Source organism: Cyprinodon variegatus, unplaced genomic scaffold (assembly GCF_000732505.1).
Source record: "Cyprinodon variegatus isolate N-32 unplaced genomic scaffold, C_variegatus-1.0 Scaffold560, whole genome shotgun sequence".
In the NCBI taxonomy this organism is placed as follows: Eukaryota; Metazoa; Chordata; class Actinopteri; order Cyprinodontiformes; family Cyprinodontidae; genus Cyprinodon; species Cyprinodon variegatus.
Window position 1 is genome coordinate 469,391 of NW_015151013.1, and position 14,671 is coordinate 484,061.

General features: G+C 36.6%; 1 protein-coding gene across 1 annotated transcript in view; it reads right to left on the minus strand.

The window, feature by feature from the left end:
- The window catches only part of LOC107095625 (VPS10 domain-containing receptor SorCS1-like), a 79,325-nt gene extending 65,029 nt beyond the window's left edge, over window positions 1–14,296 (minus strand). The window contains exon 1 of the mRNA XM_015391791.1: window positions 13,644–14,296. Coding sequence (XP_015247277.1) covers window positions 13,644–14,252 — 609 coding nt within the window. The 5' untranslated portion in view covers window positions 14,253–14,296. The remainder of the gene's footprint in view (window positions 1–13,643) is intronic.
- Between the last annotated feature and the right edge of the window lie 375 nt (window positions 14,297–14,671).

Genomic DNA, 14,671 nt, shown 5'->3' on the forward strand with positions numbered 1-14,671 from the left:
CATACATACATACATACATACATACATACATACATACATACATACATACATTTATATGATTGAATAATTGAACTAGACCCATAGTTTTCAACATTCTCACTTAGGACCAAATTAGATTTAAATTGAGCAATAGTCAAAACAAGGAAAATATGCTCACAAAAGCAACTAACTGAGAAGCAGTTTCATAGATGGAGCACAAAGATGACATTTCAGCTGAATACAGGAAAAAAAACATCTCAACAAAACATCTCTCCTGACATATTATTCGAAGGGTGCAATCTTCAAATGAAAAAAAGCTCATTTTTTACTAAACAGCTGCTACTGCAACCATTCTGAGACTTTATTTTTTATTCTGATGCCGATCATGAAATACAGTGAGTCACAAAAGCAAACAGGCTGAGCACACAGCATAAGTCTGATTTAAGCCGCCACAAAGAAATGAAACACAAAAGATGTGCCTGTGACATCCACAGAAGAAAAAAGGTGAGATCTCATTATGCTCCCTGCAAGTGAACGTTATGCTCCTCTGGAAAAAAAAAAAAAAAAAAGAATCCAAATCTTCTGATTTGGATTCTGAATTTCTGCTCTGTTTGGCCGCGTTTTGCAAAGGAGAACAGGGACAGGGAAGGCAAGCACATCTTAGCAATATATAAAAAAAAAAAAACACTCAGCAGGATCTGAAGGCATCAGAGAAGCTCACCATGGGAAGGCTTGGTGACTTGACAGAGCTGAACTCCGACAGCCAGGGGTTTCTATGCAGTGCTGAGAGTAAACAAACTATGTTTGTCCATGCGGCAAACAAGGACACAAAACTCGTCAAAAACATACATTTTTCTTCGTCAGGCTTTCACTATTCCCATCATTATTTTTTTCATTAATATATTTATGTGTGGGATGCCAAACCTTCCAACAGTAAAACATCAAACATTTCCCAAAATCCCTCCTAAAGTTGTCCATTCTCGCCTCCTGAGAGAGCGAAGGTCTATGCTGAAAGCATTTGCCAGCTGGTTGTCTAAGCATATCAGTGCACTTTATGAAGGAAGCTACATGCGTCCTGCAGGACTAAGAGGCAGTTTCTGCCTATATGTAGAAGAAATAAAATTAACTCTACTCCTATTTTTCCACTACTAAAATAGAATATATGCATGTTAGTGCAGCAAGTTGCTGATACAAAATGCTATTCAGCAGGAAAAGGCAACATTTGCTTTTAGAGTTAAAGTAGTCTGTTTGACCAAGAACATCTGAAGCCACTGTTAGGTGTGGAAATTATGAGGAAACCTACAGGTTAGCATGACAAACTCACTTGCATGGTTTTAGAAATCATCTCATAGGCAGATGTTCTGAAATTAAGAAAGCAGTTTTATTCTGCGAAGTGAACACACTATAATAAGCGTTGTCCTGACAGCAACACTCTTTGGTATGGTTCCTGTGACTGCCTTTTATTCAAGCTGAGAGAAAGAGAGAACAGTACTTTAAGCCACTGATAGGAAGGCTAAACAGACTACAGACTGCACACACACACAATCTGCATTTTGAGAGACACAGATGGTTAATAAAGATGCTAAATAGATTCAGGTATTTTTTTATAGTGACTGCTGGCTTATATATCTAGTGGGATGTGACCTATGTGCTTCATATAAGTTATTGAGGGATCAAAATAAAAAGGCAGCAAAAACTTTGTGAAATAAAAATCTTCCTGTTATAGTTTTTGAAAACTCAATTGAGAAACAATTAAGCATGTTCATTTTTTAGAAATATTAGATAATGAATATCGACCAAATTTCTAATTGCTATCTAAATCAACTTTGATTATTTTGAGAATGAAGTCTTTAACCGCAGAGCTTATAAATGATTTATAGATGGTTGGGAAAGCATCATCTTTTAAAAACATGTTTTCTCTCCACAAAACTGGTGCTTAAAAGTGTGGTATTTATGGTGTAAAAATATCCAAATAGCCTTTTGCAACTGTTTATACAAATATCATTATTCTATAGTGGGATATAGACTTAATTTTAAGCTGCAGGTGCAATAATGGACATGAAGATAAAGACAAGACATGAAGAAAAAAAATTTAACGTGTGAATTAACATGCATTTAAAATATTTTTTTTTTTCCCTGTGCAAGGGAGAAATTTAGCTTTTTCAGGAATAACTGCTCTTTAACCACCATTCTATGAAGTGTAATGATCTTATAGGCCTAAGGTTGGACTTCGTTCATTCCTAACCCAGATGTTTAAACTTAGTGTTTAAAAAAGGCCTAGTGTGGATCACTGAACATACTGAGACACAGTCTGTAGGTATTGACTCAGGGGCCATTCACAGTATAGGAAACTGTGTGTGTTATCTGAAAATGGATAGAAATTAGCAGTAGTTCTTTGAGAACTGTTCCTTTGGCTTTGAGTCTCCCACATTGGTGACCAAATCAGTATTTTTTTATATTCTTCTGAGTGTAAAGAAATACTCACTTCTTCAACTGTTTTTTAAGAATGTTCTGTGTTGCTGAGTGAGCTGACAAAACATACACTCCTATCTTCACTTTATAAGAATTTATCTTACTTTACAAAATAAAAGCAGAACTAAAGCGTTTCATCCTAACATATCTTATTAGACTTTTTGATCTACTTTAAGAGTCTACATTACACAGACATTTAACATTGATCTTTCTTTTAATATGGTCAACTTTGTGTTCAATACGCTTTAGCTCAGTAACTTCTAAAGTCGGATAAGAAAGAAGCACGCAAACCACCAAAGGAGAACTTTAAGCTTTTTATGTTTCATCCTTTGTGGATTTTATATTTATTTAGAGAGTTTTTCCCTATTTTTTACTACTACACAACCATAGTATTAAAATATTGTCTACACAGAACCAAAAAACATTTTGGTTACAAAACCTTCGAAGTATGTTTTTTTTTTTTTTTTTTTTTTTAGATTGTATTTTAAAACTAGGAGTGAAGAATACTTTGCTGTAATACTATAACATTTGTGACCTATGAGTACAAGGACATTACAGATGGAAAATCACAAGCTGATTTCTCACATACAGAATTTTATTATACAGAGAGAACAACTAAATAATATAATGGACCATTCCATTTGCAGGCATAGATATTTTTATGTTTGTTGCCAAAACTATCCTTTCCAACATCTTTAGGGCAACATTTTAGGGCAAGATTTTATATTTTATTCTAAAATTAATCAGTTTTTAGACTTTTTATATTGTTTCTGTTAAATGGTAAAGTTATTCTGCATTTCCATTAAAAAACACACTATTAAAGGTTTTTGACTTAATATAAAAATAAGTTTTTACAGTTTGCTGTGACATTAAGATATGTTAACACATTGTCAGGCATGAAACACATCAGCCAGCTATAGCATTTCAATCTACATCTGAGCAAACAAAGCTTTTTCCAACAGTATCATTTGGATTAAGGGAAGCTGAGATACACTGGAACAAAATAAAAACAAAACAAAAGCACAAACACCTCATATCAACTTTAATGCACAATGACTTGGTGCTAATAATTTGAGGTTGTTTTGCAGCTACACAACCTGTATTCATTATGCAAGCAGAACTCTTCTGTACACCAAGGTAAAGCAGGCTCTTTTGTGAGTCCCCCTCTTTGACTGCTGAAATTTAGGCCAAAGTGGGTCAGTCACTATGGGAATCCTCTAAAGCACAGCAGCAAGTCAGCAACAGAATGTCTAAAGAAGAAAATAATCAGGAGTTTGTGAGGCCTTGTCAAAATCTAGATCTGAACATTGTTGACTATGGTAGAGGTTCATAGGAGGACCTTCAACTGTAGAAAACAATACCTCTACTGTATGTGTAACACACTGTTGCTGTTCTGTTTAACTAATTATAGAGTGATGCTTATCTGTTTTTTCCATATGGCAGATTAGAAGTAAAATTTTCACTCCACCAACAGGTTTATTCCAGATCAGATATGAGACCAGAATCCGCCAAAATCTACCAAAACAAAATAATTATTTAAAAAATCAAGGCAAGAAAATTTCAATAAACTTAATTAGATAAACCTCTGACTGGAAGCCGAAGTTTCATTTGAAACTGTAATATGCACTGAAATATTTTCAGCAGAAAAAAAAAAGCTGGTTGAGACATGAGAGACTCAAATACCTTATCATTAATTAATTGTTTACCATCTTTTGTTGTGCATCTAAATCAAATCCTTTATAATAAAACAGGTTTGGGAACACAATATGTAGAATAAAACATAATTGCAACTAATCTGTTATTACAGGGTTTCAAGCCTTAGAGGTTTAAATGACTAATAAGGTTTAATAAAACTAAATAATAGCTTTTAAAGCTTAAGGTTATTCAACAATCTATTAAATCATTGGAATGCTACCCCATCCTCTTTGCTATGTCTTTTGGTAAATAAATAATGGCACTGTTGCTTATTGACGTGTTGCTCCTTTAGTCGTCTGTAATGTATTTAATAATACAATTTTTAATATACTGTATAGTGGTAATAAGATATTTTTTAAGTACCTAAAAAGTATTATCAATGTGTTCTTACCTCCAGAAATTACAGTATCACAGTGTTTTTTTTTTCTTAAATTCTGAGTAGATGTGAATATTTACTCAGACAGTCATACTGAACTTCACAAACAACTTTCATTCATTTTTTTCTTGTTTTTTCAGTGCTGTATACTGAGACAGGCAATGTAAACAACTGAACTCACAAAGAAATGTGTGACAACAATAAAAAACAAACTAACTGATCTCTTGGTCTTCATGTTTGCCTCAACTTAGTTATTATGTGTTAAAATCAAACATATTCCACATGAATAAATGTAGTGTTTGATATTTGGGTGAGCCTTACTGTAGAAGACAGATTTGATAAACACAGCATATTTATCTAGTGTCAAAGCATTACAGACGCTACCAGCATGACATTACCAACACAAAGAAATGGACCTGAGATCAGTTCAAACCAATTCTTCCTAGTTTTTAGAAAAACTTTGAAGAACTCATATATTAGAAAAAAAATATGTCTCACACAGAGAAATATATTTAAAACATTCTGATAGATTTTTATTTGGATGTAAAATTATATAACTGCACCACATATTAACCCCCCTGAAACAGAGACAGTGTTAGAAATGTGTTAGGATATGGCTTAGAATAAAAAGGACTGATTCGTTCCTCGGTGACCATAGGTCTTCTTTTCAAATTAAAGTAAATTTTTTCATTAAAATATTTAGGGGTAATGTTTTTTTGTGCTTGCTATGGTCCATTGTATTTGTTGGGGTCCATGTTATCTACCCCCTGCAAGAGAGCATGCTTCCTTTTGCCCAAAAGCTTTATGGAGATGCTGATTTCATTTTCCAATAGGATATAGCACCTCCTCATTCTGCTAAATGTGCCAATAACTGCTTTAAGATAAGTGGAAACTATTTGGCAGGAAAACCCAGAACAATCTTTGGTCAATCACCCTTTTCCTTGAAAAGTAAATGATGGCATGCTTTACCATCTGAACTCATAAAATAACAGAACTCTGTTTTAGAATTGCACAAAAAGAATCTGTTGATACTGAAGAAAGCCTAAAAACAATAACTATGCAGTTTCCATTTTATCTTAAATGTGTCGCAATGTCACCTTACCTCCGCCTTTGTTCTGTATGTGTGTACCTTGTGTGGATGGTGAAAGGACAGCTTTCTGGACATATGGTAGTTGTAAGGACTTATAGACACTTTTGGAGAGCAGTCGTCCAGTTCCACTAAGGAAAGTTATCTTCCTGGGATGGGGGATTAGTTTTAGGGGTAAGGTGTAAATTGATTTTAAATGATATAGTATTTAGGGTTAGATATGCAATGGTAATGGTGAGGCTGAGGGTCTGGAATAGGTTATAGAACTTAATGGGAAATTAATAGAAGTAAAAGTCCCAATATGAATAACGTAACATAATATTTGGCTGTGTGTCTGTAAGGGGACATAAGTCTGTATGTTTAGGTGTATGAATATCCTTGTATGGGTTAAAGTAGGCATGTCTGAAGTCGGTCTTCAATGGCCGCTGAGCTGCAGGTTTTGAAGGTTTTGTCATGATCACAGCGCATGATTTTATTACTGCCTTCCTTCACCTGTCGTTGCCTCCCCGCTCTCTAATTATCATTGATTTTAGTCACCTGCTCCCTCTGCTATATATGCAAATAATATATGGATATTTATTCTTTGATTATTCATGTATTCTTTGTTTATTTGTGCATCTTTAGATTATTCGTGTTGTGTTTTCATGTCAGTTAGTCATGTTTGTTTTTGAGTTTTTAGTTAAGTTCCTGGTCCTGGCTCTATGCTGCTGAGCCCTTAGGGTTTTGGCTCGGTGTGCGGGGGAATGGGTGGGTTCTGGTCCTTTTCCGCAGAGCCCTAAGGGTTTTGGTTCGGAACAGGAGGAAGGCCAGTTTTATTTCCCGTAAGCCTGGCTCCAAGGAGGAGACAAATTTAAAGTCATAGGGAAGCGGCTGTTTCAATGCTTGCAGTTCTGAATTCTCCCAAGTGTTGCCCGACTTTACACTGAACAACTGAATAAAGTGAATGTGATTGGTCGATTATCAAGGGGGCAGGATTGTTGAAGCGGAAGGTTTGCAAGCTTTTTGGTTGTGGCCGGTGTCTCGGAAGCATCTTGCTAACCAGTTAGCCACTTAGTACTAGTAGGTTACAATGAGAAATTACATTGAGACCAAGTGGCACTAAATTGGTGTCTTAGTAACAACACTGTCTAGGAACACTATGGACAGTGGAAACATGCAAGAGGAGAGTTTTGTGTCGGAGGTTGTGGATGGGTCTCCTCCCTCATAGATTTTTTACTTAGAGGAGTAAAGCGGGGACAAAGTTGTTGTGGAAGAGGACGCCAGGGCAGCAGAAGCTTGGTGTAGAAGACTTACGGCAGTACGTGTTTGAGCCCTTGCCTTGCAACGCTGCCAGTTCTGTTATCATTACGTCTGCCGAAGACACAGAAGTCCATCCCTGTGAACACAGGGACATAACTCAATGGTAAAGTAAATTATTCGCCGAGCCAAAACCCTGAGGGCTCAGGGTAAAAGAGCCGGGAAACGATCAGGAGACAAACACCAAACCCTTTCAATCCACTGGCAGGCTCAGAACAATAGGACCCAATATTAAAGGTGGACAGACATATTTCTTAAAATGTTTATTGGAAACGGAACTGCAGTGAACAGTGTTGGCGTCTAAGGCAGGAACCTCTACAGGAGGAGATCACAGGTTATAGTGACCACGTCTATCTGGCGGAGGATGATAATGAACATTTTAGTCACTAACATGGTCTTACAGTTCAGTCCAAGCCCAGAGGATGAGGCTGGTTCCAGTCGGTCGGCTGCCATCAAGAGGCGGCGGGTGCCGCCAAGAGAGTCCCAGGCACTGATATCTCAGAGGTCAGACGAAAGGCAGGAGATCTGAACTGAGCAGACAAAGGAAGGCAGGATAATCCAGAGGGCAAAGCCGAAATCGAAGATGTGCTCAGTAGTCAGAGCCAGGAGATCAGACAGACAGGCTCAGAGGTCCAGAGGCAGAAAGGGAACGCTGGTTAAATAGAGGCTAAAGCAGCTGGATCAGATGAACAGCAGTGAGAACTGGGCAGAGATAAGCAGGTAAATTACAGGAGTGATCAAACCATACGTCAGTGCTAACATCATGACAGATTTCCATTGATAGCTGATAACAGGCTGTTGCTGAACTGCAATCATCAGAATCATCTGTGCTAAAGCCGGTAAGCCTCTAAAACCTGAAGGACATCCGCCCTCAAGGACTGACTTTGGGCATGCCCGGGTTAGCGTATATGTATAAAGATTAAATCATGTGTATGTGTACGTCCTGTTGGACACGGATCTACACGGTCCCCCATTATTACAAATGAGTATGTCCAAATTCAGTCAATGACTGTTTTTGTTTTTGGACACAAACTACTTTTTAATTTATGATACAATAGCGATACTGCAGCTTTGAGAAATTGGCCGATACCGAAATTGACTAAACATGATTTTAGCATGGATCATACCAGCTTTATATCAATGTATATCACTAAAACAAAGGACAAAGGTCAACAATAAAAGGTATGAAAACAGCTGAACCAATTAAAATCAACCAATTAGTTACAGGATTGCAAATTAGCCATTGCAGAAACCTTGAACCTTGAATAGATGGCATCTTCTTCTTCTATGAACTAATATTTAATGTGTGCATCATTTAATACAGTGAATTCAATGGGCATATTAATCAACTGTTATCCAAAGTCCGCTAAACTGACATAAAGAAAAGTCTTGGTATATTTTACACTATATATTATAGTTTATACAAACAGCATAACATCTTACTTTTACAAGAACAAATCCAGGTGCGTCAAGCATTCCTGATTTATGCAAATTATTCTTCATTATGATAAAAAGCTATTATTTGTAAAAAAAAAAATATCTTTGATTTATTACTAAAATAGGACATATATGTAATTTTCAACAAGGTGCAAATTTTTATCTAGGAATCGAGGTTGAGCTATTTTCAAGTCACTTCCATGCTTGGAAAGAGACGTTTTAATTGTTCACATTTAAACAAGATTTTGCCTCAGTTTTAATAAATAACTGGAATTTTCTAAAATGTTAGAGTAATTACATAGTAGTAACCTCGTAGTGCTGTCTTTGTATTAATGTAATCACCTCTTAGGAAAATATTTACCCCTTTTCCATCACACTTAACCCAAGCGGGGTCGCAAGGGGTGCTGGAGCCTCTTCAGCGGTCTACAGGCGAGAGGTGGGGTACACCCTGAACAGGCCGCTGGTCCATCGCAGCAAAATAATTAATGTGAAATTAAAATTTGTCAAATATTTAGTTTATGTAAACTAGTAGAATGCAACATCTGAATCTTGACATGTTGTTACCTTGCTGTGATAGTTTGCTTCCTCACCATTTCAAGATTACCATTTGCATTTATTGCTCAAGCTTTGTTGATTTATGCTTGGGTTTTTCATCTCTCCTGTAAAATTATCATCACAATTCTAAAGCCTTTTCAGCTTTTAAATCCAATGGAAAAACCTTGAAAAACATAAATACGTGTCATGTCTTTGAGTAGCAAGAGCGGTTATTCAGGCAATTGTCCATTAGATTTCAATACCAAGGTTTCAGCCTTTGGACTTTATCAATTTAAAGAAATTCATCATGTGTTAATGATCTGACATGAAATGCAAAAGTTTGGACGATTGCTTAGGATTGTTTATGCTAAATAAAAATATTCTTCTTGTGTACTATTCATGCTGCCGTGGCCTTGAGTTGCTTTCCTGTGGGGCACATGTATGGCAGATGCATCATTTCAATCAACTTCTGCTCTTCAAAGATATCGTTTAATCTTTCATCATTGTCCAAGGACACATCATTCTATAAAGGAGCAAATGTAATGGATTTCATTTCCAAAGGTCTTTAGAGTGCAGTGGAGCATTTTCACTTTTGTTCTAACAATCCAAGGTTTGTGACGTTTGAAGTTGAAGTTTGAATTTTATTTTGAACAATCTGTGAATATCAAATGGTTCAGTTGAAGTAATGTGGTCTAATTCCGGAAGAAAAAGGCTTGATTTTCCTGAAGCTCGGAATACATATTTTGGAATAATTTTAAAGTTGCATGTGGTCATAGAATATAGAATTATTCTTTCTTCTGTTTTTTTTTTTATTCAGCTGTTCTAGTTTTTTTTTTTTACCATCATTATTCTGTAGTTTCTGAGACTAACAAGGAGAATCAGAAAGCCTAAATGGAATGTCTCTGTAAATGTGTGTCATTCTGTTTGCCCGGTGAGACAATCAAATCGTCCTTGGTTTTGCCCAGTATGAGCTGGGGTAAGGCACCAGCTCTCCAAGACCTTGAACAAATCTGTCTTGTTTTTATTTTCAACCTACTTTATTAGAAATAAATGTGTGCCTGTATGACTTGTTTTCTCGAGTTTAAAGTTTTCAAAGGTTCAAAAATGGTCCCATTTGCTGGTAAAAGTAAAAAAAAGGTTAGTAAAAAAAAGGTTAAAAAAAAAATACTCCTGAATGCAATTTTAAAGTCTTGGTGTGAAGGTTAAGGTTTGTTATTTAACTACTAGATGGTTGGTTACTGAACTGCTGCAGAAACAAGAAACCACCAAGCTCTTTTGTTGATTTAACAAAATATAAATAAAGTTTATCATTAATATGATTAATATCAATATTTTCCAGAGGATTTGTCTCAGCTTATGCAACCATAGTTCTTAACTAAAAAAAATAAAAGGTGGACTGTTCCCTCCAGGTCTGGGATCAGCCTATGCTTTACATAAATTTTCTAAAGTATCTCAGCATGTTGCGCATACTCAACAGTAAAAGTGTAGTTCTTAAGTCACTGGTTTTCCCATGATAGGACAAGGAATTAACTCAGCTTAGAGTGGAAGCATCATACCCTGACAAGCTAAACTGATCATGTCTAGCATTCAGGTTTAGCTCTACACATTATTAATCTGGGACTGCTCCCATCAAACCTGTCCAGGGAAAAAGGGACATTCAGCAAAACTTTTTGATTTGATCGGGTGAAGTGACACCAAGTGCCCACCTACCAAAGTTTATTTTTTGCCAGTCAAGATAACAAATGAAATAGCAGAAGACACTATGGCACTTATGGGCTCCTGCTGTTCCTCTTTCAAAGATGACATCTTAGATTCTGACAAAATTGTGATAACAGCAGCAAAGCGTATGTCCTCCTCTGCCGCCATGTTTATTTTGGTTTGACTGTGGGCTCGGCATGTCTTGCTTTCATCTCAGCTATATATCCGGTCATAAACAGTAATACTGCAATGTCATTGGCTGACCCGTTTTTGTTCGGACTCAAAGGATTTAAAGACAAGTGATACAAGATTGATTCTTGTGTTTCTGATCTTGAAAATACTGTGAAGATTAAGCTTGCAGACAATGCTAGAGCCACTGATCCTCTGCATCAAAAGGAGTTATCTAAAAAGAGGACTTCTATCTAATGACCAACAGACCTGTCCTTTTCTACATAATCCAGGTAAAATGCTTTAAAAATTGTGTCTTGGTCAGGAATGGCTTTTCACCAGAACTGATGCAATACTTTTTCGAGATATATTTTCTTTTTTTTTCTTCAGTTTACTATATAACTTTTCTGTATCTTATTCTCTTTTGTGGCTGTTAAGCTCTGACTCAAGTCACAATCTTACCTTGACAATATCCAGAAAAACTTGACTTTTCTTTGCTTTATAATCCCTTCAAGGTTGGGATGTTTTAACCACAGCTTTTCCTTTCCACTCAACTTTTTTATAATAAATATCATATTTAAACCTCACACACACCTTTGTATTTATACTGAAAAATTTACAGACCCACACTTTTTCATATTCAAAGTTAGTAAGATCCATTTCGATGTGACTTTTCTTAAGGTCAAACAAGGCAAAAATTTATATCCCCGTTTCCTCAGATACTAATCTTAATGTTTGTTTCCTGGCAGTCGTTTTGAAATTAAATTTGCTTAACAGAAATTAAATATAAGCCCCAAAGGAGTATCAGATATGAAGGCACTCAACTGAGGCCATTCCTTCATCCTAAATAGGCCAGACAATGAGACACTAACTGGTCTCATAGCAATCTCCGTTCTGTTGATGGTTTAAAATGAATTCAAATAGAACCTCTTGAGTAAAAATCATGTTTCTGGTAAGCTGAATTTTAGCTAAACAGGAGATGTCTTTGTTATTTTCCCAAACAGATTTTGATATTCCTTGCTTGCACGTACATGAGACTCCAAATGGAGACAGACTGTGTGACGTGGAATATCCCCTGTTGTTTTAAGTGCTTCCACTCTGACTCATCTGCTCCTCTGAGGGTTGATTGTGCTTTAAGACCACAGGAGCATATAGTGAAAAGTGGAAGTACGCAACCTCTGTGAACATTTGCAGCAAGATATTTATATGTTTCCAACTTGTGGTTTCACTTGAAATGTTTGCTTTGTGTGACTGTGAGCGAAATGACACACCACACAAGATGTCACAACCTGGTGGGTGAGACAAACACCTGGGAAAAAATTTGCAGAGCAAAATAGAAAACAGTGTGTTGTATACCATCCTTGTTAAAGATCAGAAAATTGTGTGCATCATTACTTTTTTACATCTGAAGAAATTATCTTGTTGCTTATTTCTTATCCTGATATTGTTGGGATTTTTACTTTCAGCAAACAGAGTGGATACTGTCAAAAATCGTGACTGATACAATAGAAATATTGATAAATATAAGCACCAAATGGCTATTTCATTTTTCTTTATTTACTTTGAATTCATCTAAACAGTATTTGGTCATCTACAAAAAAATATTACAAAAAAATGTTCAGTCCTAGGCTAAATTGTTTATGAAATCAATGTTTTATCCGGCATTTCATTTTATTTTTATTTTATTTTAGACAATAGGTTTGGATGTTTTTGTGTGGGACATTGAGTTGGAGTATCAGCTGTATGGAGAGCAGAAGAAGTGGTTTGCAACGGGGAAAAATTCATGGAAAAACATCCATTGCTCACTTTTATGTATTTTGATTTTATTTACCACAATCTAAAATTCTTTATTATTATTATTATTATTTTGAGATTGCACATATATAACACCATGATAGTGGTTATAATTTTGATTGCTGAAAGCTTCACAGCTACACAGGATTGTTTGCATGCATTATTTAGTCACTAATCCTATTTGCAACTGGGTGAATGCTCATTGTTGTAAATGTCAACACCTTTTATAGATTATTTGATCAGGCTCATAAACCTCACAGAACGTGATGGAGTTATCATGACGCTGAGGAGGGAAAAAAAAGAAAGATCTAATGGGGAAAAATTAGTAGCCAAATCGCAATGTTTCATAATATGCACTGAAAAATATAATGCAACCGTTTTTGGCATTTACTTAATCATATTTAGTTACTTTAACACAAGTAACTAATCGTTTAAACATAAAACGATTGCGTTAAAGTAACTAAACATGCTTAAGTAAATGCCAAAAGCGGTTGCAATAATTTTTTTTTTCAGTGCTGTAAATTTAAAGTTTGTTCAGGGCTATCTTTCTTTCTTTTTCTTATCTTTTTTTTTTTTTTTTTTTGGCAGAAGTTTGGTTTGGAGTAAAAGCTCCAAACCAAAGAAAAACAGACAGTTTTTTGCATTTTCTTTTCACACATCATAAAATATATTTACTCTCTTCTTTTTGATCAAATTAACAAACTAAAAAGAAGGAAAACAGAAAACGATTGTAAAAGTGGAAAAAAATTCCATAAATTCTCAATAGAAACGTTCTTCCTCTTTTTTGTAAATCGGACCATCTAAATATTACCATATTCTTTAGTCTGTACGTGTTCATCATTTCTGCTGCTTGAAAAGGAGAATTCAACCACAGCATTAATAAGTTTTCTTCCTGTGAGAGACGGGAGGTTGGCGCAGACTCCCTTAAATGATAGCTCCCAATCGGCTTTCTTTCAGCATTCTTAGTTTTAATTCTTATCACGTAAATTTCGCAAGAATAAAAGCTTCATATGAAGGCATGTATTTTACAGATGTGTTCGTGGGCGCTGACCCCATTGCGCTAAAAGACATCCGTGCGTAAAATGTGGTAAGCAGTAGCCTACTTACGCTGCTGTTTTGTCCGGACCAGTGCACCATCGCCTGGTTGTGAGCTGTGTCCCCGGCCAGTGCAAATGTTGAACTTGTGAGCTGAAAGTCCCCTTGGTCTGACACCGAGGTGTCCTCTATACCCTGGCTTCTGAATCCAGACCAGGTTTCTGCGCTCCTGCGTCCTCTCCGACCAAACGCAGTCAAGTTTAATATAATATCTCTCTCTTCACTTGCGTTATTGGGACCAGAAGGACTCAGAGAAGGGTGGGAAAGTTTTTGACGGTCGCCGTCTCTCTGCAGACCACTTGTCTCATTCTCCTCTGGCCGCGGCTGTACTTTGAATGAACTTTCTGCGCTCACTGTTAATTCAGCGGCGACTTCCTTTTCGTCTCCACTGGCGCTGAACGACTCCTCACCAAAGCCGTAATATTCTTCACCGGGAGCTGCGTCAAAATAGGTCTGATCCAGACCCCTTCTTTCCCCTGGCATTGCCGCAACAAGCGGCAGCTGGCACCGGGGAATACACCTTACCTCCGCCTTTGTTCCGCCCAAGATAGTAGTTAATAAGAATAGATATATCCACTCAGAAAAAAAAAACAGTAAAAAACAGTAACGTGTCTCCATCATACATTGATTCCGACTTTAGAGGGTTTTTTTTTTAGAATAAGATTTTTTTTTTTATATGATTAATCAGGAGCGATTTTTCCCCATCTCTTGTCTTCACCTGATGAAGAGGAGTCTGCGGACGCACTGTTGGGAAGTGCAGCAGCGCGCCGACAAGGGTTCCCAAGTACTGATGCAAACGATGCATCAGAGGAGGAGCTGGAAGCTGAATCCTGTATGACAGAGGAGAGGGGGCACACTCCCTCGTCCTCATCTATGCCTGATCTGAGGCATAAACTTACCATAATCATATTACATATCTTTCCCACTGGTGTAAATTGTTTCTGATATGTGGTGTGGCATACATAGGACTCTAAAATCTCCCTCTCTTTCTCTAAATATATCCTAGACCTCCCTAAACCAACACATACACTCACACACAC